The sequence below is a fragment of the Mesoplodon bidens genome, assembly GCF_964165515.1.
Source record: "Mesoplodon bidens genome assembly, chromosome: 2".
Taxonomy (NCBI): domain Eukaryota; kingdom Metazoa; phylum Chordata; class Mammalia; order Artiodactyla; family Ziphiidae; genus Mesoplodon; species Mesoplodon bidens.
In genome coordinates this window covers 100,129,520-100,155,005 of record NC_138177.1, presented here as the reverse complement: position 1 = coordinate 100,155,005, position 25,486 = coordinate 100,129,520, and the positions used below count along the sequence as shown (strand labels likewise).

The 25,486-nt window shown below is 39.2% G+C and overlaps 1 protein-coding gene across 3 annotated transcripts in view; it reads right to left on the bottom strand.

Annotated features, from left to right (window-relative positions):
* Positions 1–25,486, bottom strand: part of DPYD (dihydropyrimidine dehydrogenase) — an 811,527-nt gene that overhangs the window by 270,359 nt on the left and 515,682 nt on the right. For all 3 annotated transcript variants that reach the window (XM_081225179.1, XM_081225181.1, XM_081225180.1), the window contains one exon: positions 8,052–8,120. In XM_081225179.1, the coding sequence (XP_081081305.1) occupies positions 8,052–8,120 (69 nt within the window). The remainder of the gene's footprint in view (positions 1–8,051; positions 8,121–25,486) is intronic.

The following is a 25,486-nucleotide window of genomic DNA, read 5'->3' as shown; positions in this document are numbered from 1 at the left end:
TACTGAACATTTCATACCCATGACTCATTTATTTTGTAATTAGAAGTCTGTACCTCTTAATCTTTCTCTCCTATTTCTCTCATGTTTTTTAACTGATAATCAATTTTATTGTATTTCTTAAAAGTCCATGCTAAGAAACATGAAGTACAGATAATTTTGTCTTACTTTAATAATTAAATGGGATTCTTTCTTATTTAACTCATTAATTCATTAGTATACAAATGTGTCTTAACAAAAATGAAAAGAAAATTCACGCTAAGCATTCTTATAATAATTGGAGAAAGAATTTTTGAGAAGTCTTCTGTAAAAACTCTAAGAACAGATAGAACACTTTTTAATTTGAGGAATGGAGGATAAACTAAACAATTCTTTTATCTAACTTCTGGAACTCTTCCAATGCCACAATTTCCTCTTAAGTAAGGTAAACCAGAAGCTTGAATCAGTTCCCATAATATTATAACATGTCTATAGCATCACACAAAGACTTTAAAAAAAGTTCATTATTTTCTAGGTGTACCAAACCTTTCTTTAGGCCAACAGAGTCTCTTCAAGTCTCTCTTTTCTTCCTAATCGATCAAGATTTTAGCCTATTTTTTCCTGTTTCATGAATTTTAAATAGGACCTCAACAAACTTAAAAATTCTAGTTAGTTCTTTCTTGGTTGACTTCCTACCCACCTTTATTCATTAGTGAGTCTGCTTTTTCTTCTGTACATTTGGGAAAATTCATTTGCTCATTCAGCCTATTTTCTAACATGGTTTTATTAAGGTTTTTGCTTCTTTAATTCAATTTTAAAATGCTTCATGTTATTTGAAAATTACCATGAATCATGCTACATTTTTTCCTGGTGGTTTGGTGGTAAGCTTGGACAAAGCACAACCTGCTAAACTCTTGAGCTCTAATCCTAGAGCTGCTAAGGAATTTGGGCAAGTCAGTTAACTTGTTTTGTCTCCATCTATTATTTATTTATTTATTTATTTATTTATTTATTTATTTGCGGTACGCGGGCCTCTCACTGTTGTGGCCTCTCCCGTTGCGCAGCACAGGCTCCGGACGCGCAGGCTCAGAGGCTATGGCTCACGGGCCTAAGCGCTCCGCGGCATGTGGGATCTTCCCGGACCGGGGCATGAACCCGTGTCCCCTGCATCTGCAGGCGGACTCTCAACCACTGCGCCACCAGGGAAGCCCTGTCTCCATCTATTTAAGTGTAAACCGGCGATAATATGACCTATCTCAAAACCATGTCATGTGGGAATTTCCAGCTTAATTAAAACATTGTACATTGTAATTATATACAATACTGCACTTTTCTTATTATTTCTTTGTTATTTCAAATACTTCTTTTAGACTTCTTTATTTCTTTTAAATTGCTAGTTGAATTGCAGCAATTAATAATAAATCAACTCAACAACATTTTGGAATAAGTTTTAGGTACCATTCGCATACATATTTACATTATACATATTTCCTAAATTGTAAGTGCAAGTTTACAATTAGCTATCATAGTAGACAATAATAACTAACATTTACTGAGTACTTACAGTATGTCAGACATTTTACTAGGCTCTTTGTAATGGGATATACCATTATCCCCATTTTGCAAGTGATAAAACCAAAGTACAAAGAGTTCAAGTGACTCACTTATTGTTCTATAGCTTGTAAATGAGAGCAGGGTCTTGAACCCAAGCATTCTGAGTCCAGAGCCTGTATTCTTAGTCACTATCATAACTGATTAGAAATCACTTATTCCATGGCTGGAGTTGTTTCGGTGTGTTAAAACATTACAACTCGACATCCTTAAAGCTTCTAAACTTTAAATAAATATTAAAATCTTGTAAAACCACTTATCCAATTTAAAGTCTGTTCAGTGTCTAATTGTTAAAAATGTCCCCAGTGTTATACATGTATACAAACACTGACCCACCAAACACACCTGGAAAGACCTTTGAAATGAGCATCTAGGCTTCAAAAACAGATAATCCTGCTCAAGGTAACACCAAGAGATGGGGAATATTCAATTGGCCTCTGCTTGAATATTTCTGTTATACGATGTGCACCACCTTAAAAGGTAGTTAATTCTATTTCCAAGCAACTATATGCATTCAAAAAGCCTTAATTGTTGAATTTGCATGAAATGTTAAATTAACTGAAACTGGGCATGCATTCTTACTCTTGTTAGTCACAAGCTTTTTAGTTTAGTCACTTAGCCCAGAGTTTATTCTGCCTCACCTAAATGATTATACAATAAAGTAATCTAGTGAAGGCAGTGACAGAAAATTTGCTGTTTCTAATTTCATATATTATCTATCACCCATCTATCATCATGAAATAGAATGATATGTTAATAGTGTGGACTATGGAGCCAGAGTTCATGGGTTTGAATCCCAGTTTTACCACATACTAGCAGTGTGAGTGTGGGCATATTATTTAACAACTTTTGGCCTCAGTTTCCTCACTTCTAAAAGGTGGAAAACAATGAAAGTAACTCGTAAGGTTGCTTTTCTAAGGTATAAATAAATTTAATCAAAGTGAATGACTTAGGAAAGTGCCTGGACTACATTAAATACTATGTGAGTGTAAACAATTGCTATCTATCTACCTGTCTCTCAGTCCATCCATCCATCCAGTTAGAATCTCCAACTTGCCCTTCCTCAGCTTTGATCTGAAAAACATTTAGAGTAGCTATCCATACTTCAGGGGGAAAAAAGAAAACTATTCTAAGGAATTCTCAGAGTAGTGGTAGTAGTGTGATTTCTAAAATTTTCTGAATCATTTAATAAAAACTCTCAGAGAAACTAGGGAAGCAAAACCACAAACCCTTGTACAATATATATAGCAAAATCGGGTACACAGCTCTTTCCCTTCTCCTTTCCTTACCTCTCCCTTCCTTCCCGATCAATGTAGTTCTAAAGTCATTGGTTGGGGCAGAGCAAGGTAGGTGACTAGGAAGATCTAAGGAAGAGCCATGAGGGTCCAGTATGGGATATCAGAGCCCGAGCACAGTGAGAAGGATAGACATGTGGAAGGTGGCTTGGTGTCATGCATCAGAGCCCTAGTGGGAAGGGAAGTCTTCCATGGATCAGGGGAACAGGCAAAGGACAACAGAGCCCAAGCAGGGTGGAGAGGCATGAAGCTACACTTTTTGGATTCTCTCTTAATTTCTTCTGTTAAAAGAATGAGCGAGGTCCACTGCCAACTTTCTATGTAGCAACAGTGCCAACTAGTCTCAACTATCCAAAACTGGGGACACAAGTTTTCTGGGACCTTAAACCACTTTGAAGTGGACGTGGCACAGGTAAACACTGAACTGGCTTGGGACCCACTGGGCACAAAGTCTGTGACTATCTCTTGTCTCCAACTAGGTGTCTATCTTCCCTGATTCCATTCCGTCCTGCTTACTGTTAGTGTTCAGGGACTTATATCAAACTGGTCCTACATATTTCTGTAATGCACCTCTCTCTGCTTTTTACCTCAGCCTATTTGAGATTTCCTAACTTCAACATCTATTTAATTTTATGATATACTGCTAGCCCAGATCCAGGTCAAAAATGACAAGAACCTGGCTTCAAAGTGGTTTACTTGGACTCTCTGCTAGGAATAGCGTGGCCACCTGGTTTGACATCTATGCCTCTCAGCTGGGCCCTCCTTGCGTCATCCTACCAGTTACAGCCAGACCCTTGGCAATCCCTCATCAAGTCCTTGACTTAAAATCTTCAGCTTTGGATCTTAATCACCTCAAGTTCATTGGTGCCCAATAAAGTGCACTCTTCCCATTTATTGTATAATTGCTTCCTTTTTGTTCATCACATGCCAGTATGCCAGCTCTGTGCCTCTATTTTGCTTCACTCAGCAAAGATCTGAGAACTATCCGCTGGCTGGCAAAGCCATATGTTTGGAAATGGGAATTAAACAGTGGACCAGATGGGGGTCTCTACACCCCCCACCCCCAGAGTTTGCTTTGTCATAAGGAAGATAGGTTACAGGGCTGATGACACCACTGTTAATCACCATTTTATTAAATGCTGCAGAAAAAACGTACAAGCAAAGGTAGACCCAGATTTGGCAGAGCCTGAAGTTTGTACAATTTGGGGAAACTTCTTTAAAAATGAAAAATAACTAAAAAATGACAAACAGAAAATTAGTACAGGCGCTTGGAAGTAGCTTGTACAAGTCAGAGCTCTGAAACTTAACCTTCATTAGCTTTATGGTAAACCAGTTCCTGAGGACAGGATCTTAGAAGGAGTAGGACAGGGGGGTTAACCTACTAGTTAGGGAGCTCAGAGTGGAGGAAGAGGGAATATTCCAGGCCAGGGGAACAGCAAAGGCTCTGAGGTGTAAATGTATTGGAGGAGTGAAAGAAGGCCATCGGGGACTGGAATGTAAAGAACAAACCCAAGATGACACTGGGGAAGTGGCAAGGTACCATACCATGTAGGTCAGGTCAGGAGTTCTGCATCTTCAGAAAGGTAGCAGGAAGACTGTGGCTTGATTGAGGGAGAGATTAGTGGGGCATCCTGAGATAAACTTAGATTAGGATGGTAGCAATGCTTATTGAGCCACACCTAATTTATATGTCTCCTCAAATCTGATGGCCTTAATTGCCACCCAAGCTTTTGCCACTAGCTTAAAAAGTGCTATCCTACATCTCCCATCATTGCCAGCTCTCACAGCTCCCTCAGGATGACAGCGGGGCTCTGTCACAGCCTCCACTGTACCTGTCAGAGTGGGAGCTCCAGGAGGGTCAGTGCCCTCAATATGCTGTGGGATTTGACTTCCCTAGCAGCTACCTAAAGGGGGCAGGACACATAACCCAAAAGTGCGGAAGAAAGTAAAGTGTTGTAGTGTAAAATTTTGCCAATGAGAGACAGGAGACAGGAAGGAACCAGTAGATAGCTCCCTCACCCTTCTTCTCCTCTAAACTGCTGTGAGGCAGGACAATTCCATACAGCCCTCCCCATCCCACACGACTGAGCGATTGGCTCCATCTCCTTGGGAAGTGGCGGCCAGCTCTGGGATGCACCATGCTCTCTCTGCTTTCCCTTCTTCCTATTGCCTTTCCCTGCCCTCACTTTTACTGCTCTGGAATTGAATCCTTCAATGAAGCATCTTCACATTAATTTTGACTCAGGTTCTGTTTTCTAAGCTAACACGCATTAAGAAAGAAATGGATTCAAAAATCTATTCAGGGCTTCCCTGGTGGCACAGTGGTTGAGAGTCCGCTTGCCGATGCAGGGGACACGGGTTCGTGCCCCGGTCCGGGAGGATCCCACATGCCGCGGAGCGGCTGGGCCCGTGAGCCATGGCCGCTGAGCCTGCGCGTCCGGAGCCTGTGCTCCGCAGCGGGAGAGGCCACAGCAGTGAGAGCCCCGCGTACGGCAAAAAATAAATAAATAAATAAAAAATCTATTCAAATGAGTTCAAGATCTATTCAAGACCTACTATTGTGTATGGTTCAATTTGGTATACACATTTAAACTGTAAACATATCTACACAGATGAGGCTCTCCCTTATTCACCTTTGTTTTGGCTGGCCAGGGACTCTGCACATGGTAGGTGCTTCATAGACCTTCCTTATATGGAATTGGAAGAGGTTATCAATGTCCTAGAAAAGTAGGATAGTGTGTGATCGGATAACTGAACCAAAAAATATTGAGCAGAGCCTAACCATGTTACTGATTTGACACCAAGCTGTAAAAACTTTTCCAGAGGCTGCTTCTGTTTTATGGTGTTCATAAGACAAGACAAATGAAAACCAGGTTGAGGAATGCATAAAAGAAGACATTAAATGTGTGGGTATTCTAACGTTAGAGTGAAAAGGAAGGTTTGGTTCAACATGGTTCTATTTCCAAGAATATGCATGTGACAAAAAAGATATACTGTATGTGCATTAACTTTTAAAAACAGCATTTAGTAGAATTTACCATATTTTAAGAATGTACTAGGTTCTTTTTTTTTAACCACCCACGTGGTCTTAAATGTTTATTCAAAATAGTGAAATAAAATGGTAGCCTCTGGTGAAACAACTAATAATGATCCCTTCTTGTGCAAATTTTCATTCTGATATAGAGTTTCTGTCTCTATTTTTTCATGTTTTTATACAACTGGATCTGTTCTGCTGTTACACATGTGCATTTCTGTTTTCAGATATAACAGTAAAGAGCAGATTTCCTCAATTCCCTACTGCGTAATTCAAGAATTAATCTACTCTAAGGAGAAGAACTTCATGAATTTAAAGTATACCCATCACCACATAAAGTGATTTGCCGAACTTAAAAGCAGTGGCTCGCTACAACAGCTGGTGTGTTATCTCAGATTTCTTACCCATCATTATCACCACGCCGAAAGAAATGTACATTCTAAGTGGTATAGTAACTTTGGCTTGAACACTTTTTGTTTTTGTTGATTTGTTTTAATGTGGGCTCTTCCATTGTAAGAAAATCTGTTTTAATCTGTTTTGAAGCACGTGTTCATAGAAACAAAACCAAATACTGACTCTAAAAAGCTTTACTGGGTGTCCCCCATATAAGCTGTGATGAAATCATGCTGCCTATCGCTGTCCTCCAGGGGGATGTGAAGACCTGGGGATATTTCCTTCATGTGCTATACCCTGAGTTGGTCCATATTTTAAGATTAGAAGGAAGAGTTTTTTTTTAATTGACACCATCTATGGATTGAACTGCTTGATATGTACATTGCTTTCCTGTGGAGAGATCCCACAGACTGTTTTGACTGAATGGAAGGCATATCTTTTTTTTTTTTTAATGTTTTCCTTTTTTTTCCTCCTTACTTCCCCTTTTACTTTTATTGATTGATTGATTGATTGATTGCTATAAGAACCTAGAAAATGGTATCAAATTGTACTTTTAAACTACAATTTAAGAAAGAGGTATAGAATGTGTGAAATATGAAAAATATCTTTAAGTTGGTTACATGTATAAAGGCTTTTGACTTTTTAAAAGTAAAATTTGCTTATTTAAAAATTAATGCTCATTACTGAAGAAAATTCTTTAAGTATTTTATTCTATAGAAGGCAGAGAAGCTAGTAGCGTGATAAAGCAATTCATCATAGTCAAGCTTTAAATTGGCAAAACTCATGCCAAACATGGGCTCTGTGGAAGATTTCATGGTCAATTAGGCAAATACATGTATGAAATGGACCCAGCTACAAAGATCATAAAGCCAATTACTGATCATGTTAATTTCACCCCTCTAAGTCCCAGAAATAATTTTTGCCCTCACAGTTTTAAGATATACAAATAAAATATACGATCACTATTTTTGAACACTATAGAAAGCTTTATAATATTTTATAATGTAGAGTCCTTAGTTTATAAGTATTGTTAGATTTAGTCTTCTATATTTCTGAGAGGTTTTCAAGAAACCCCAGCTCAAGCTGTCTACAGTATTTTTCATGACAACACGATGGACATAAGTATACAATTTTAGGTATGTATTTTTCCATTTGAAATACAAATTTGAGGCACATGGTTAGTTGTTTGCATTTGTGCAAGATTCAATTTATATTATAGAAAACCTGCTGACTAGTGTTCCACTCAGGAGCATTCTGTCCTACCATTTTATGCATGTCTGCATTCAAACTAGAATAGTATTAAATGAACCTTTTATATTTTAAATATTCAAGAGTTTTATATTCAAAGTTTCTTCTCTCGCTGTCAAACTAGTTTGCCTAAAGGCAAGGTAAGATCAAGTTAGACTCTCAAAGGTAGAATTAAATTTTATCATGGCATCCATCATAATATACAGTTTGCTTAATATGCAAATAAAGAGTATATGGATTCAAAGAATAAAGGATTTTTAGGCAGTGTGTGAAATCCAAGGGACCACTTTTATAGAATAGATTCCTTTTAAATTTACATTTCCATCATTTTAATGAAAACATAGGGTAAACAAATTACAATAGAAATATTTTAGGTTACTATTTTCCATTCAATTTTACTTCTACTGGGTTATTTTTCATGACAGCTCTTTATTTAAAACTAATAAAAATAGAAGAGAAGAAATAAAATAAATATACTAGAAAGAAATCATTACCTCAGCCTTTCTGGAGAGTTCCATCCAGTCATTTTTGTTGTAACTGCACATGATGCTAGCAATCACAATCTTTAAAACGAGAAAGGAAAGAATATTAGATCAAATAGTTATGCCTTTGTACACAAGGGTATATGATATATATATATATATATATATGTTTATGATAAACTATATTATAAAAATTAGTTTTCCATCTGTTGAAAGAAATCATTTAAAAAAACAGCAGGGCATTATAGTGAAGCAAAGGATGAGAGCTGGGGCTTCAGACTTATGTTAGAGACTTTCTCATTTACTCTCTTTGAATACTTGAGCAAGTTACTTAACTTTTCTGATCCTCAGCATTCTCTTTTTTTTTTTTTTTTTTGCGGTACGCGGGCCTCTCACTGTTGTGGCCTCTCCCGTTCCGGAGCACAGGCTCAGCGGCCATGGCTCACGGGCCCAGCCACTCTGCGGCATGTGGGATCTTCCTGGACAGGGGCACGAACCTGTGTTCCCTGCATCGGCAGGCGGACTCTCAACCACTGCGCCACCAGGGAAGCCCCTCTCATTTTTAAAATGGAGAAAATAATACTGACCTTGCCAACCTCAAAGAGTGATAGTTGGAATTACATGGATTTGTGTATGTGAAAGAGTAGTTTAAATTATACAGTGACACAGAAATATTTATTAATATAATTACTGGTATAGCTAAAAGATTTCAAGGTATGGAAAGGAAGTAAATTAGTGTCTTCTTCAATCATATCTTATTATAGTATGAATAATAACACCTTACATATTCAGAGTGAATTATAGTTTTAAAGTTTGTTAAATGTTGATTATTTAACTATAGTCTTACAGTAACCTTATAATGGAGGCTACATAGAGTAGTATTTACTAGTAACTGCTCTGAAGCCAGAATGTCTAGATCAGAGCTCAGACTCTTACCACTAACTGTGGCCCTGGGCAAGATATTTAGTTTTCTCACTGGTAAAATATGGATAATAGGACCTTCCTACTTAGAAAAGTGATAATTGAATTGCTAAGATTTTATGGCTCTAATGATGTGCCAGGTAATGTTTTAATGGATTTTACTTTATTAATTTAATCATTCTCAACATTACTCTCCCCATTTTACAGGTGAAGATGCTGAGGCACTGATATGTAAAGGTCACAGAGCTAATAAAGAGCACAGCCAGGACTCAGACCCAGAAATTTGACTGACAGTCTGTGCTTTTAACCACTAGGTTTTGCTGGCCTAATGTAAATACTCAATATATGTCAGTAGTTCTTTTTATTATTATCATTTAAAGACTATGAGATTGTGACACAAAGAGTTTGTGCCAAGCCTAAAGTCACAGAGTACAGTGGAAGAGTCCACTAAAAGCCACTGGGCTCTCACCACATACAGGTTTTTAATGTATGTCTAAAAAACAAAACAAAACAAAGATGTGCTGTACAAGTCAGATGAATGCTTTTAATATTAAGAGAAAGACAAAATACATTGGAGAGAGTTCTGAATACCAGAGTTCGAAATACTGAATAAGTCTGTCCTTAAGATTGGGTCAATTTTTTCTCTCCTGATAGACTGTAATCTCCATGGGTGCCTGGACTGCTCTGCATCATGCATCATTTTATCTACAATAACCAGCATGATGTTTGGCACATAGTAAAACTGAGTGAATAAATGTACGAGGGCACTAAAGGTTTAGGAACAGAGAGTTGCTTTTTCAGCTCATCCTTTTAAAATTAAGCAGAAATGAACACCATGAGTTAGAGAAGGGAAAAAAATAAACAACTGGTGAAAACTGTTGGCAAATAATTATTATACGAGTCAGAGTGAAGAGTGAGCAGGGTAGTTGCGAGTGCTGGTCTTGGCGATAGAAAAAAAGGTCAGATGTCAAAATACATAGAACTCGTGAACTAGAAGGAGCAATTAAGAAAGAAGAATCAGGGGCTTCCCTGGTGGCGCAGTGGTTGGGAGTCCTCCTGCTGATGCAGGGGACATGGATTTGTGCCCCGGTCCGGGAAGATCCCACATGCCGTGGAGTGGCTGGGCCCGTGAGCCATGGCCGCTGAGCCTGCGTGTCCGGAGCCTGTGCTCCGTAGCAGGAGAGGCCACAACAGTGAGAGGCCCACGTACCACAAAAAAAAAAAAAAAGAAGAATCAAAAAGTCTGAGAGGCTGATTCTGAGTTAGTGAGAAAATCTCAGAACTTTAGTCAGATAAAAGTAGGACAATGCGGAGAAAAAAGGAAGCCAGGAGAAACAGTCTATTCAAATAGATTCCTCTGTAGACAAATGAATAGAGAGAGAAAAGTAAAAGTAGGGAGTAAAAAAGGAGGGAGATTAAGAATGCATAGAGTTCAGGATTCAACTTTTGTGTCCAGTTAGGATGCAGCTTTAAAGAATTTGAGAGAAATACATAAGAGTGATCCTTGGCCTTTTCTCTAAGGGCTAAAAGAAAGTGAAAAGTCAAATTCCAAACTTGCCAATTTGCAAGCAAAAATGGGTCACTAGCATAATTGTGCATCTTCAGTAATAGATGCTCTTTCTGCCATTTCCACGTGCTCTAAGATCTGGGGGATAATCTGCCCCACTCTCCAGGTAGAAAACAGACCAGGGAGGAATTCCACAGGGGACACCAGATCTTCTGGGACTAGATTAATACCTCCTTGTGTGTATCCTTGCATGAAAAAAAAAGGGGAGGGACCTCATTTGAAAAGAAAATCAATTGGGATGAAGGCAGGGGGCAGGTGACAGATTCCTATTGTCTTCAGTGGCCTTGACGTCAAGTAAACAAACAAACATTTTTTAAAAATGGTTAATCTAAGGATTTACGGGAGGAGCAAACTCCCCAAGCTTGTTGGTAAAACTTCAAGGGCAGGGTTAGATCCAAAGATTCAGACTTAAAAAACGACTTTAGCATTAGATATTAATTCTCCAGTGGTGAAAGAGACAAACAATAGACCTAGGATTTTAGGGAATTTTACTACTCAAAGCAAATCAAGACAGACAAAAAACAAAAACAAAAACAAAACATGCCTCCAGTTATGACAAAGTATCCCCGAGTTCACATTCCCGTACAAATATGAAGTAGCTGCTAAATCAGCACAGCATCCTACTCCCCAGTGTTCCTCTCAGGGTGCCACAGAGGACAACAGGGGAGAGGCTTCTACTGGGCAGGATCCAGGTAGGCAGATGGGCTGACCAAGAAAACCACTTCCATGGAAGGAAGGTTTACTAGCACTGACAACTGGATATGATAGATGCGCTCAACTAGTGACTAAGATGGTTCCTCTTTACTAAATGGTGATTTTTATTTTGATAAAGCTGTTTTTGCTTTAAATATATATTGATTGTGCCTGGATTGGTTAAAATTGTCACTTGCCTTATAAGGACTGAGGATCACAGGAGCTACACTTGAGCTCGATGGACAGAAATAAGTATCACCCAGAGAATTTTCCTGAACTTTGAGAACACTGGTGCCATCAAATGCCTAGGAATGCAGTGACTAGACATGATTTGGGGCACACTGTCATTGGGGAAGGGTGACCACAGGTGGGAGAGATACATTACGTTGAACAGATACAAGTTTTATTTGTATGCTCTGAGCAGCTGAGCACTACCCTGTTCTTTCCTCATCATCTAAAAACAGACTTTGCCTTCTTGCCCAAAAAGCTGGGAAAATATCCCCAACAGGGTTAATCACAGTGATCAACTACTCTGGTCTCATTAAAGTCCTTCAATGGAGCTGGGGAGTTAAAGGCTTTTTTCCTCTTTGGCCCCTGAACTAGAATGAAGGATGTTCAGAGTAGCTGGTAATCACTAACTGCTTACCTAACCAACCCAACCCTCCCACTCCTACCCAAGGCTAGCTGCACTAGGTAAAAACAAAGCAGAGACAGAGGAAAGTAGAGATGCAAGATGGAGAGATGTTTCCACCACTTTTAAGTCAGGTGTACCACTAACATGCTTGTACAAGTGAACCAATAAATACCACTTTGGGCTAAGAAAACCCAAGTTATATTCTATTTTCTATCACTGACAGTCTTGACAATTACTACATGCAAAACTAGAATTGTCACTTTTAAATAACTTCTTAAGCATTTTTTTCTGTCAAGTAAATTTAAGGGAAAAATAACTTTATACACTATTTTTAAATGCTAAATTACCTAAGAAGTCTAAAAATCTTTACCTAAAACCAAGGGATAGTTTGTGAAAATATACAGTAACCTTCTATTTCAGAGGAATAATGATGACTCCAAATCATTTTATTGTTTATTAAAAGATATTAGGATTTTTCAAAAAGTCAGGCTATTAAAGACATTAACTATGTCTATAAAAGACATTAACACTAAAAGAACACTGGACAGAATTTAATCTTTTTTTGATGATTAGAAAGCCCTTCAGTGTTTTGCTGTGCTTAGTTTGTAATCAAACAAAGGAAGATAGGTTACTTTTTTCCTATGGAAAAAAAAAAGAATTGATGTGTATTTTACATTGTGAAACATCATGAAATGTTACTAGAAATGAATACCCAATGAAACATTTTTAAAACCAAGTAACATTTCCCTATCTTTCATTTAATTTATGCCATTTCTAAGTGCTCCGTTTTTCATGGCTAAATTTTAAAACATTATTGAATGAGTCTATACATAACTATATCCTACATTTTTTGATACACAGTCTAGTGAGAGATTCAAACAATGTCAGTTAATCAATAAATATGGAAGCTGAGCATCTGCTGTGGTAGGCACTGGATGACATGCAGAGGAGTTTAAGGTATTGATTCAGAGTTTTTGTTTATCAACATTGAACCAGTATTTTTTGAGACCTTCTATGCGCCAGTAACTGTAACTCAAAAGTGATGAGCAAAAGAGGAAAAGTCCCTACCTTCCTACAGCTTACATTTTTAGGGAGGGAAAAAGTCATTTAAAAAATGCATTATTAGGACTATTTCCAGGTCAAGATTAAAGAAAAATAGAGGGGAGCAAGATGGAGAATCACAGGGGTGCACAGAGTCTCATTAGTTGATGGTCAGTAAAGGGCTCTCTGAGTTGAGAAATAAAAGATAAGAAGGCACCTCACACAGAAGAATGGATTGGGACCTGAGTGAAAAATGGCATTCCAGGTAGAGGAAACGGCATGTGCACAGACTCTGAAGTAGGAGTGAGCATGATATACTTAAAAAGAGGAGCCCTTTGTAGACGGTATTCCATGACAGGGCAAGAAGAGTGTAAGAGGAGACGAGAGAAGCAGGCAGTAGCCATATCTCTGGGACCTGAAACCTGTGGGAGTTTGGATTTTATTGTAGGTATAATGGGAGACCACTGAAAGGTTTAAAGGAGGGTGATAAAATGATCTGATTTACATTTTCAAAAGATGCTTCTGGCTACTTTACAGGGAACGGAATGAGGGGCTGTAGGGTAAAAGCAAAGAGTCCTGCTGAGTTGAAATAATGTGGCTTGCATAATATTCATGGAGATACCAAGAAGTGGAACCCTGAGCTAAGACCAACAAGGGGAATCAATGGTTAGACTCAGGAGGTGAGAGGAGAGAAAAAATTAAGGATGATCCCTAGATTATTGGCTTGAGCCACTGAGTGGAGCATAGACAGTTCACCAAGATGGAACAAAGCGTAGTGCAGTAACAAGTGGGGGACTGTTAAGAGGTTCAATTTTTAATATATTACATATAAAATGTCTAGCAAGCATCCCATTAGTGATAACATCAAGTGAGCCACTGGATACATGGGTCTAGAATTCACTGAAGAGGTTAGGGATGAAAGTGAACATTGTAGAGACTTCAACATATAATGGTATTTAAATCTACCTAGCTTAGTGACTTCTAAACAGAATAGAATAAAATAGAGAAAATGAAAGAGATGAAGATTAACCCAGAGCCACATGAAAATGCTAAGAGAGGGAAGTGTTCCAAAAAGTAAGGAGCAATCAACACGGATGAATGCTTCTGGCAGCTGGTGTAAGAAAACAGAGAAGTGTTCACAGGATTTGGCAGTACAGATGCCATTGGTAAGCTTTACAAGCAGGGTGGCAGTGAAACAGGGAAGACAGAAGTCAGACTGGAGTAGATGGAATGAACAGAATATGAAGGAGTGAGAGAATTGATACACAAAGCTCTCTAATAGTTTTTGTGGGTTAGCTCAAAGAGCAATGAGGCAGCAGATGAAGGGCTGTGGGAGGCCTAGTGAGATATATATTTTTTTAAATGGACTATATTTGAGTATGTTTTTATGCCGGTGGAAATGTTGTGGAACAGAGGAAGAAGCTATTGAAAAGGCAAGAGGTGATGATGAATCTATAATAATTTATGAATCAAATTTTGGGTGTTGTTTCTCCCTGAAAAATACTTCAGAGGTTAAAAATGACAGGACACTTACTCTGCAACAAGAAAAAAAAGTGTTAAGTGGCTTCAACTGTCATCCTTCCAAACTTTTAAATTAAAGACTCACGATTCATAGTCAAATTATTCTTTTTATAATTCATTTCCTTATGGAATAAATAAAATGATTTTATTAAGTATTTATGTTTTCAATCTGAATGACAGTAAAGTCTGCACATCAGAAATTAAGGTGGACTTCCGGGGAAGATGGCGGAAGAGTAAGACGCGGAGATCACCTTCCTCCCTACAGATACACCAGAAATATAGCTACACGTGGAACAACTCCTACAGAACACCTACTGAACGCTGGCAGAAGACCTCAGACCTCCCAAAAGGCAAGAAACTCCCCTCGTACCTGGGAAGGGCAAAGCGGAGAGATTCCCGCACAGAGGATCGGTGCCGACCAGCACTCACCAGCCAGAGAGGCTTGTCTGCTCGCCCGCCGGGATGGGTGGCGCTGGAAGCTGAGGCTCGGGCTTCGGTCAGAGCGCAGGGAGAGGACTGGGGCTGGCGGCGAGAACTCAGCCTGAAGGGGGCTAATGCGCCACAGCTAGCCGGGAGGGAGTCCGGGAAAACTCTGGAGCTGCCGAAGAGGCAAGAGACTATTTCTATCCTCTTGGTTTCCTGGTGCGTGAGGAGAGGGGATTAAGAGCGCTGCTTAAAGGAGCCCCACAGACGGGCGCAAGCCGCGGCTGAAAGCGTGGATCCCAGAGACGGGCGTGGGACGCTGGGGCTGCTGCTGCCGCCGCCAAGAGGCCTCTGTGCGAGCGCAGGTCACTGTCCACGCCGCCCTTCCGGGAGCCTGTACAGCCCATCACTGCCGGGGTCCCGGGATCCAGAGACGGCTTCCCTGGGAGAACGCATGGCGCGCCTCGGGCTGGTGCAACGTCACGCCGGCCTCTGCCACTGCAGGCTCGCCCCGCACTCCGTGCCCCTCCCTCCCCCCCGGCCTGAGTGAGCCAGAGTCCCCGAAGCGGCTGCTCCTTTAGCCCTGTCCTGTCTGAGCGAAGAACAGACGCCCTCCGGCGACCTACACGCAGAGGCGGGGCCAAATCCAAAGCTGAGACCCAGGAGCTGTGGGAACAAAGAAGAGAAAGGGAAATCCCAGCAGCCTCAGAAGCAGCGGATTAAAGCTCCACAATCAACTTGATGTACCCTGCATCTGTGGAATACATGAATAGACAATGAATCATCCCAAACTGAGGAGCCAGGAGTCAGTGCTGTGCCTCTGAGGTGGGAGAGCCAACTTCAGGACACTGGTCCACAGGACACCTCCCAGATACACATAATCTCAAACAGCGAAAATCTTCCAGAGATCTCCATCTCAACACCAGCACCCAGCTTCACTCAACGACCAGCAAGCTACAGTGCTGGACACCCTATGCCAAACAACTAGCAAGACAGGAACACAACGCCACCCATCAGCAGAGAGGCTGCCTAAAATCATAAAAAGTCTGCAGACACCCCAAAACACACCACAAGACGTGGACCTGCCCACCAGAAAGACAAGATCCAACCTCATCCACCAGAACACAGGAACTAGTCCCCTCCACCAGGAAGCCTACACAACCCACTAAAACAACCTTAGCCACTAGGGACAGACACCAAAAACAACGGGAACTACGAACCTGCAGCCTGCAAAAAGGAGACCCCAAACACAGTAACATAAGCAAAATGAGAAGACAGAAAAACAAACAGCAGGAGAAGGAGCAAGATAAAAACCCACCAGACCTAACAAATGAAGAGGTAATAGGCAGTCTACCTGAAAAAGAATTCAGAATAATGATGGTAAAGATGATCCAAGATTCTATTTCCAAGATCCATAATCTTGGAAATAGAATAGACAAAATGCAAGAAACAGTTAACAAGGACCTAGAAGAACTAAAGATGAATCAAGCATCAATTAAAAACACAATAAATGAAATGAAACATACTCTAGATGGGATCAATAGCAGAATAACTGAGGCAGAAGAATGGATAAGTGAGGTGGAAGATAAAATAGTGGAAATAACTGCTGCAGAGCAAAATAAAGAAAAAAGACTGAAAAGAACAGAGGACAGTCTCAGAGACCTCTGGGACAACATTAAACACACCAACATTCGAATTATAGGGTTTCCAGAAGAAGAGAAAAAGAAAGGGACTGAGAAAATATTTGAAGAGATTATAGTTGAAAACTTCCCTATTATTGGAAAGGAAATAGTTAATCAAGTCCAGGAGGCACAGAGAGTCCCATACAGAATAAATCCAAGGAGAAATACGCCAAGACACATATTAATCAAACTGTCAAAAATTAAACACAAAGAAAACATATTAAAAGCAGCAAGGGAAAAACAACAAATAACACACAAGGGAATCCCCATCAGGTTAACAGCTGATCTCTCAGCAGAAACTCTACAAGCCAGAAGGGAGTGACAGGACATAATTAAAGTGATGAAGGAGAGAAACCTGCAACCAAGATTACTCTACCCAGCAAGGATCTCATTCAGATTTGATGGAGAAATTAAAACGTTTACAGACAAGCAAAAGCTGAGAGAGTTCAGCACCACCAAACCAGCTTTACAACAAATGCTAAAGGAACTTCTCTAGGCAAGAAACACAACAGAAGGAAAAGACCTACAATAACGAACACAAAACAATGAAGAAAATGGGAATAGGAACATACATATCGATAATTACCTTAAATGTAAATGGACTAAATGCTCCCACCAAAAGACACAGATTGGCTGAATGGATACAAAAACAAGACCCATATATATGCTGTCTACAAGAGACCCACTTCAGACCTAGAGACACATACAGACTGAAAGTAAGGGGATGGAAAAAGATATTCCATGCAAATGGAAACCAAAAGAAAGCTGGAGTAGCAATTCTCATATCAGACAAAATGGACTTTAAAATAAAGACTATTAGAAGAGGCAAAGAAGGACACTACATAATGATCAAGGGATCGATCCAAGAAGAAGATATAACAATTGTAAATATTTATGCACGCAACATAGGAGCACCTCAATACATAAGGCAAATACTAACAACCATAAAAGGAATGATTGACAGTAATACAATCATAGTAGGGGACTTTAACACTCCACTTTCACCAATGGACAGATCATCCAAAATGAAAATAAATAAGGAAACACAAGCTTTAAATGATACATTAAACAAGATGGACTTATTATTTATAGGACATTCCATCCAAAAACAACAGAATACACATTTTTCTCAAGTGCTCATGGAACATTCTCCAGGATAGATCATATCTTGGGTCACAAAACAAGCCTTGGTAAATTTAAGAAAATTGAAATTATATCAAGTATCTTTTCTGACCACAATGCTATGAGACTAGATATCAATTACAGGAAAAGAGCTGTAAAAAATACAAACACATGGAGGCTAAACAATACACTACTTAATAACGAAGTGATCACTGAAGAAATCAAAGAGGAAATTAAAAATTACCTAGAAACAAATGACAATGGAGACACGACGACCCAAAACCTATGGGACGCAGAAAAAGCAGTTCTAAGAGGGAAGTTTATAGCAATACAATCCTACCTTAAGAAACAGGAAACATCTCGAATAAACACCCTAACATTGCACCTAAAGCAATTAGAGAAAGAAGAACAAAAACATCCCAAAGTTAACAGAAGGAAAGAAATCATAAAAATCAGATCAGAAATAAATGAAAAAGAAATGAAGGAAACGATAGGAAAGATCAATAAAACTAAAAGCTGGTTCTTTGAGAAGATAAACAATATTGATAAACCATTAGCCAGACTCATCAAGAAAAAAAGGGAGAAGACTCAAATCAATAGAATTAGAAATGAAAAAGGAGAAGTAACAACTGACACTGCAGAAAAACAAAAGATCATGAGAGGTTATTACAAGGAACTCTGTGCCAATAAAATGGACAACCTGGAAGAAATGGACAAATTCTTAGAAATGCACAACCTGCCAAGACTGAATCAGGAAGAAATAGAAAATATGAACAGACCAATCACAAGCACTGAAATTGAAACTGTGATTAAAAATCTTCCAACAAACAAAAGCCCAGGACCAGATGGCTTCACAGGCGAATTCTATCAAGCATTTAGAGAAGAGCTAACACCTATCCTCAAACTCTTCCAAAATATAGCAGAGGGAGGAACACTCCCAAACTCATTCTATGAGGCCACCATCACCTTGATACCAAAACCAGACAAGGATGTCACAAAGAAAGAAAACTACAGGCCAATATCACTGATGAACATAGATGCAAAAATCCTCAACAAAATACTAGCAAACAGAATCCAACAGCACATTAAAAGGATCATACACCATGATCAAGTGGGGTTTATTCCAGGAATGCAAGGATTCTTCAATATACGCAAATCAATCAACGTGATACACCATATTAACAAATTGAAGGAGAAAAACCATATGATCATCTCAATAGATGCAGAGAAAGCTTTCGATTAAATTCAACACCCATTTATGATAAAAACCCTGCAGAAAGTAGGCATAGAGGGAACTTTCCTCAACATAATAAAGGACATATATGACAAACCCACAGCCAGCATCGTCCTCAATGGTGAAAAACTGAAACCATTTCCACTAAGATCAGGAACAAGACAAGGCTGCCCACTCTCACCACTCTTATTCAACCTAGTTTTGGAAGTTTTAGCCACAGCAATCAGAGAAGAAAAGGAAATAAAAGGAATCCAAATTGGAAAAGAAGAAGTAAAGCTGTCACTGTTTGCAGATGACATGATACTATACATAGAGAATCCTAAAGATGCTACCAGAAAACTACTAGAGCTAATCAATGAATTTGGTAAAGTAGCAGGATACAAACTTAATGCACAGAAATCTCTGGCATTCCTGTACACTAATGATGAAAAATCTGAAAGTGAAATCAAGAAAACACTCCCATTTACCATTGCAACAAAAAGAATAAAATATCTAGGAATAAACCTACCTAAGGAGACAAAAGACCTGTATGCAGAAAATTATAAGACACTGATGAAAGAAATTAAAGATGATACAAATAGATGGAGAGATGTACCATGTTCTTGGATTGGAAGAATCAACATTGTGAAAATGACTCTACTACCCAAAGCAATCTACAGATTCAATGCAATCCCTATCAAATTACCACTGGCATTTTTCACAGAACTAGAACAAAAAATTTCACAATTTGTATGGAAACACAAAAGACCCCGAATAGCCAAAGGAACCTTGAGAACGAAAAATGGAGCTGGAGGAATCAGGCTACCTGACTTCAGACTATACTACAAAGCTACAGTAATCAAGAGAGTGTCGTACTGGCACAAAAACAGAAAGATCAATGGAACAGGATAGAAAGCCCAGAGATAAACCCACGCACATATGGCCAACTTATCTTTGATAAAGGAGGCAGGAATGTACAGTGGATAAAGGATAGTCTCTTCAGTAAGTGGTGCTGGGAAAACTGGACAGGGACATGTAAAAGTATGAGATTAGATCACTCCCTAACACCATACACAAAAATAAGCTCAAAATGGATTAAAGACCTAAATGTAAGGCCAGAAACTATCAAACTCTTAGAGGAAAATATAGGCAGAACACTGTTGACATAAATCACAGCAAGATCCTTTTGGAACCACCTCCTAGAGAAATGGATATAAAGACAAAAATAAACACATGGGACCTAATGAAACTTAAAAGCTTTTTCACAGCAAAGGAAACCATAAACAAGACCAAAAGACAACCCTCAGAATGGGAGAAAATATTTGCAAATGAAGCAACTGACAAAGGATTAATCTCCAAAATTTATAAGCAGCTCATGCAGCTCAATAGCAAAAAAACAAACAACCCAATCCAAAAATGCCAGAAGACCTAAATAGACATTTCTCCACAGAAGATATACAGACTGCCAACAAACACATGAAAAGATGCTCAAATCTTTACTCATTAGAGAAATGCAAATCAAAACTACAATGAGATATCATCTCACACCAGTCAGAATGGCCAGCATCAAAAAATCTAGAAACAATAAATGCTGGAGAGGGTGTGGAAAAAAGGGAACACTCTTTCACTGCTGGTGGGAATGTGAATTGGTACAGCCACTATGGAGAACAGTATGGAGGTTCCTTAAAAAACTACAAATAGAACTACCATATGACCCAGCAATCCCACTACTGGGCATATACCCTGAGAAAACCATAATTCAAAAAGAGTCATGTACCAAAATGTTCATAGCAGCCCTATTTAAAATAGCTCGGAGATGGAAACAACCTAAGTGTCCATCATCGAATGAATGGATAAAGAAGATGTGCCACATATATACAGTGGAATATTACTCAGTCATAAAAAGAAATGAAATTGAGCTATTTGTAATGAGGTGGATGGACCTAGAGTCTGTCATACAGAGTGAAGGAAGTCAGAAAGAGAAAGACAAATACTGTATGCTGACACATATATATGGAATTTAAGAAAAAAAAAATGTCATGAAGAACATAGGGGTAAGACAGGAATAAAGACACAGATCTACTAGAGAATGGACTTGAGGATATGGGGAGGGGGAAGGGTAAGCTGTGACAAAGCGAAAGAGCGGCATGGACATACATACACTACCAAACGTAAGGTAGATAGCTAGTGGGAAGCAACCGCATAGCACAGGGAGATCAGTTTGGTGCTTTGTGACCGCCTGGAGGGGTGGGATAGGGAGGGCGGGAGGGAGACGCAAAAGGGAGGGGATATGGGAACATATGTATATGTATAACTGATTAAATTTGTTAAATAAAAAATAAATAAATAAATAAAAAATTAAAAAAAAAAGAAATTAAGGTGAAGAGCAACACAAAATTTCCAAGTAGTTACAAGCAGGCCGTCTTGTCAATTTCCCACATACTTATAGTCTATGCCTAGAACACACATTGGAAACACTGATTTGGTATTCTGTAATTATACTGTGAAGTATATTGGAAATTCAGTCAACAATTCAGCTTCATGAGAAACTAAATTTTTTAGTATGGAAAAACTGCAAAGTGACAAAGGTGAACAATTGTAAATTACAAGTGGCCGAGTTAGGTTTTTTCAAACAATTTAACAAAATCATTGCTAACACTACTGGGATTATATTATATTGAGGAGGAAAAACAGCATGGGACATGTGATTTTCAAAGACATTTAAAACTAAGAAAATATGTTTACTAAATATTAATTAATTGTACAACATTCAAATTGTAAATGTTCTTTATAACACTGTACAAATATACTAAAGTGAGATTGGTACAATTTTCCTGAAATGTACACATTGAGAGTAGAACATTAAAAGTAAAACTCATAAGCTCTTCAAATTTTATATGGTTACTCCTAATTTAATGGTTGCAAATGAGAATAGTACTCTTAAAGCTATCTTCTATATTATTTTAAAATTTATCATTTTCTTTGCTTGTTTTGCGATCCACAACTACCTTGCTTACACAACTATTCCTAATACAGAAAAGTCATGTTTGAAGTTATAAAATATGCACATAGTGTCCATAGAAATTCAGAGATGCTTTCACTAGAACAAGAAATAAAAAACCACTGTAGACTATTCAGGAACTACAGTAACTGCTGTTTTTTCCTCTCCTTTCATCACTTCTAACTAGGTTTTTATGTAGTTTCCATCCCCACTGTATTTAGCAACTGATCTACCCTAGGTCACCAGTAACCTTGGCAAAATTATTAGATACTTTCAGCCCAAATCTATACTGGAACTCTTTCCAGCACTGAGATGGTTAACCACCTCCACTTCCTGAGACCCTCCTCTGTATGAGCTTTGGAGATACCTCCTTTTATCCCTATTTTTCCTATTTTTGCTATTCCTTCTCAGGCTCTCCTGCCTTTAGCCACCTTTCCATGTTGATGTCCCCAGGTTCTACTCATGGTCTTCTTTTAATGTAGACATCATGTTCACAATGAATTCAGAGAATACCTATATGCAGAAAATTCACAAAGTAAACACCTCCCACACGTGTCTTTCTCCTGAGTGCAAGAACAGCATATTCAATTATCTTTAAGCACCTATGTTCAACTTGCCCCAAATCAAACTTAAATTTCTCCACCCTGAATTTGCATTTTCCCCACATTGAATTTGCTTATACTCTACCCTTTTGTCCCATGTTAGAAAACTAGGAGGAGATTTTCTTTCTTCATTTCTCCCTCATTGCCTACATTCAATTATTTGCCAAATACTCTCTAGTCCACTGGTTCTCAGACTTGGCTGAGCACTGAAATCACCTGGAGAGTTAAAAACATAACCCCAAGATCTGTATGTAGTTAGGCCCAGTCATCAGTGTTTTGTCAAGGATCTCCAGATAGTTCTAACATGCAGGACAGTCTGAGAAGTATTGCTCTAGTTTACTCATCAAATATCTCTTCTAGGTGCTCCTGACTCTTCATCATGACTGTCTTAGTTAAGACCTTCACCACTGCTCCCCTGGATTACTGAAGTACCTTCCTTAATAGTCTCCCCATCTCTGATATCAGCCTATGCTATCTGCCAGATCCGTCTAAGAGACAAACTTGATCATATCACACTTCTGCTTCAAATCCAAATTCAAGAAAAAATCTAACTCTTTAATATGCTATACAAGACCACAATGGGACATTTGCTCCAACCGCACTGAATTACTTTGCTTCTTTTTTTTTTTTTTTTGCGGTACGCGTGCCTCTCACTGTTGTGGCCTCTCCCGTTGCGGAGCACAGGCTCTGGATGCGCAGGCTCAGCGGCCATGGCTCACGGGCCCAGCCACTCCGCGGCATGTGGGATCTTCCCGGACCGGGGCACGAACCTGTGTCCCCTGCATCGGCAGGCGGGCTCTCAACCACTGCACCACCAGGGAAGCCCTACTTTGCTTCCTGAATGTAACATGTATTCTGCATTCTCTTGACCATATGTCTACTCCTTTTGTCTGAATGAATAAGGAATGGTCCCTGTGCTCATATGGTATAATAAAGGAGACATGTAAATTGATACAAAAATAATTATAGGGTATGAACCAGAATACAGTGAGAGCAGAAAGGAAAGAGTGATTATTTGTATCTGTGTGAAGCAGGGAAGGCCTCAGAGAAAAAGGACTCTTAATCAACTATGAAATCATCCATGGGTATTTATTGGAAACTGATTAGAAAAGAAAAGGTCAAGAGTACTCCAGTTGTAGTAAGCAGCAGAAACAAAGGCACAGGGTGCTGTGTTTAAGGAATATGCTCTGCTTAAGGAATATCAAGGAGTTCAATTTAGTTTTGGGGGAAATGAATGGCTACACTTCGAGGGCATGGAGCTGGATGCATAGGTGGAAACCAGATTTATTCAGGTAAGGGGCTAAAACAATGGTTTCTAATCAGCTGAGCATTTGGCCTTGAATTTCAGATTATTTTGTCTAGTAAATTCCTGCTCCTCTTTTGCCCATTACATTTCCCAGGAAGGCTTACCTGTTCACCCTTCCTCCCCTGTGTCAGGCACCCGTCTTCTGAGATCCCATAGCACCCTTTGCATGTCTTTATCATAACATTCACTATATTGTACTAAATTGTGGTTTGTATGTCTTTCAAAAGATGACCAAAGTTTTTGGGCACAGGGCCCAGTTTTTCATCTCTATATCTCTAGTATCTAGTATTGTATCTTATATTTAATTAGGATTCAAAACTGTTTGCCTCAAAAGAATAATGAAACAGGTAGCTGAGAAAAGAAATTGCAAGTAACACACACTGCAAGTAATCCAAGCAGTTAAATAATGTATTGCATTACATTTACAAATATCTAAATGTAAGTAAATTTCTACATTCTACAGAGAGAATGAGAAGGACAGGTAGGTGGTACAAGGTAAGAAGTTCAAGAACCTCTTACATTTTATAAAGTATACTTTATATCAATGAATAAGAATCCATTATATTTGTTTATAGATTTACACTTAATACACATTTTTTTTTTTTTTTCTTTTTGCGGTATGTGGGCCTCTCACTGCTGTGGCCTCTCCCGTTGCGGAGCACAGGCTCCGGACGCGCAGGCCCAGCGGCCATGGCTCACGGGCCCAGCCGCTCCGCGGCATATGGGATCCTCCCAGACCGGGGCACGAACCCGTATCCCCTGCATCGGCAGGCGGACTCTCAACCACTGCGCCACCAGGGAGGCCCCACATTTTCACATACATTATCTCATTTATTCCACATAATAATTTTGAACTTAGAAAACCTTATATTGAGAATAATGAGCACAGATAATTTACTTTACCAGCATAAAGTAAGTCAATAGCAGAGGCAGGGATTAAGCTCAGGTCTTTTGACTCCAAGTTTTTCTTGACTACATCAAGACTATACCATATTGATTTCCTATCCTTTCAGTTTACATTAGAGATTCTAGCTGATTTTGTGTCCTCAACCCTGTTGTGGTAGTCTATTTGAAAGAAAGTGTTCCCCTCCCTTGTATCCATACCCCCTTGCAAAGTAACTGTGCAGCTACTCTGATAAAGTGGGGGATTTATTTACCTGAATAATGCCTTTTGAATGTGGGCTTTGTGACTTGTTTTAATCCATAGAATATCACAGAAGTGATGTTGTGCCAGTGTCAAACCACAGCTTGAAGAGGTCTTATCCTCTTCTGTTTACTCTCTTGAAATCCTGCCTAGCCATATGATCAAGCTAGTACAGCCTGCTGAAGGATCAGAGACCACATGGAACAGGAATGAACGATCCAGCTGAGGCCACTTGGGACCAGCCAGCACACAGCCCACCTGGAAGTTGACTATAGATGGAGTAAGACCAGCTGAGACCAGAAGAACCACACGGCTTAGCTCAGCCCAAATCGCTAACATGCATGCAGAATTGTGAACTAAATTCATAGTTGCTTCAATCAGCTAAGATTGGGGTGTTTTGTTATGTAGCCAAAGGTAACTGATACAACTTTTATTAAGTTTAACAAGAACAACAAGAACTAGCACTTGCTCTGTACTTGCAGGTGTCAAGCACTCTTTTAAGCATTTCACGTGTATTATCTCTAATCATGATAAAGTGGAAATTATCAGCCCCAATTTACAGATAGGAAAGAAAAAA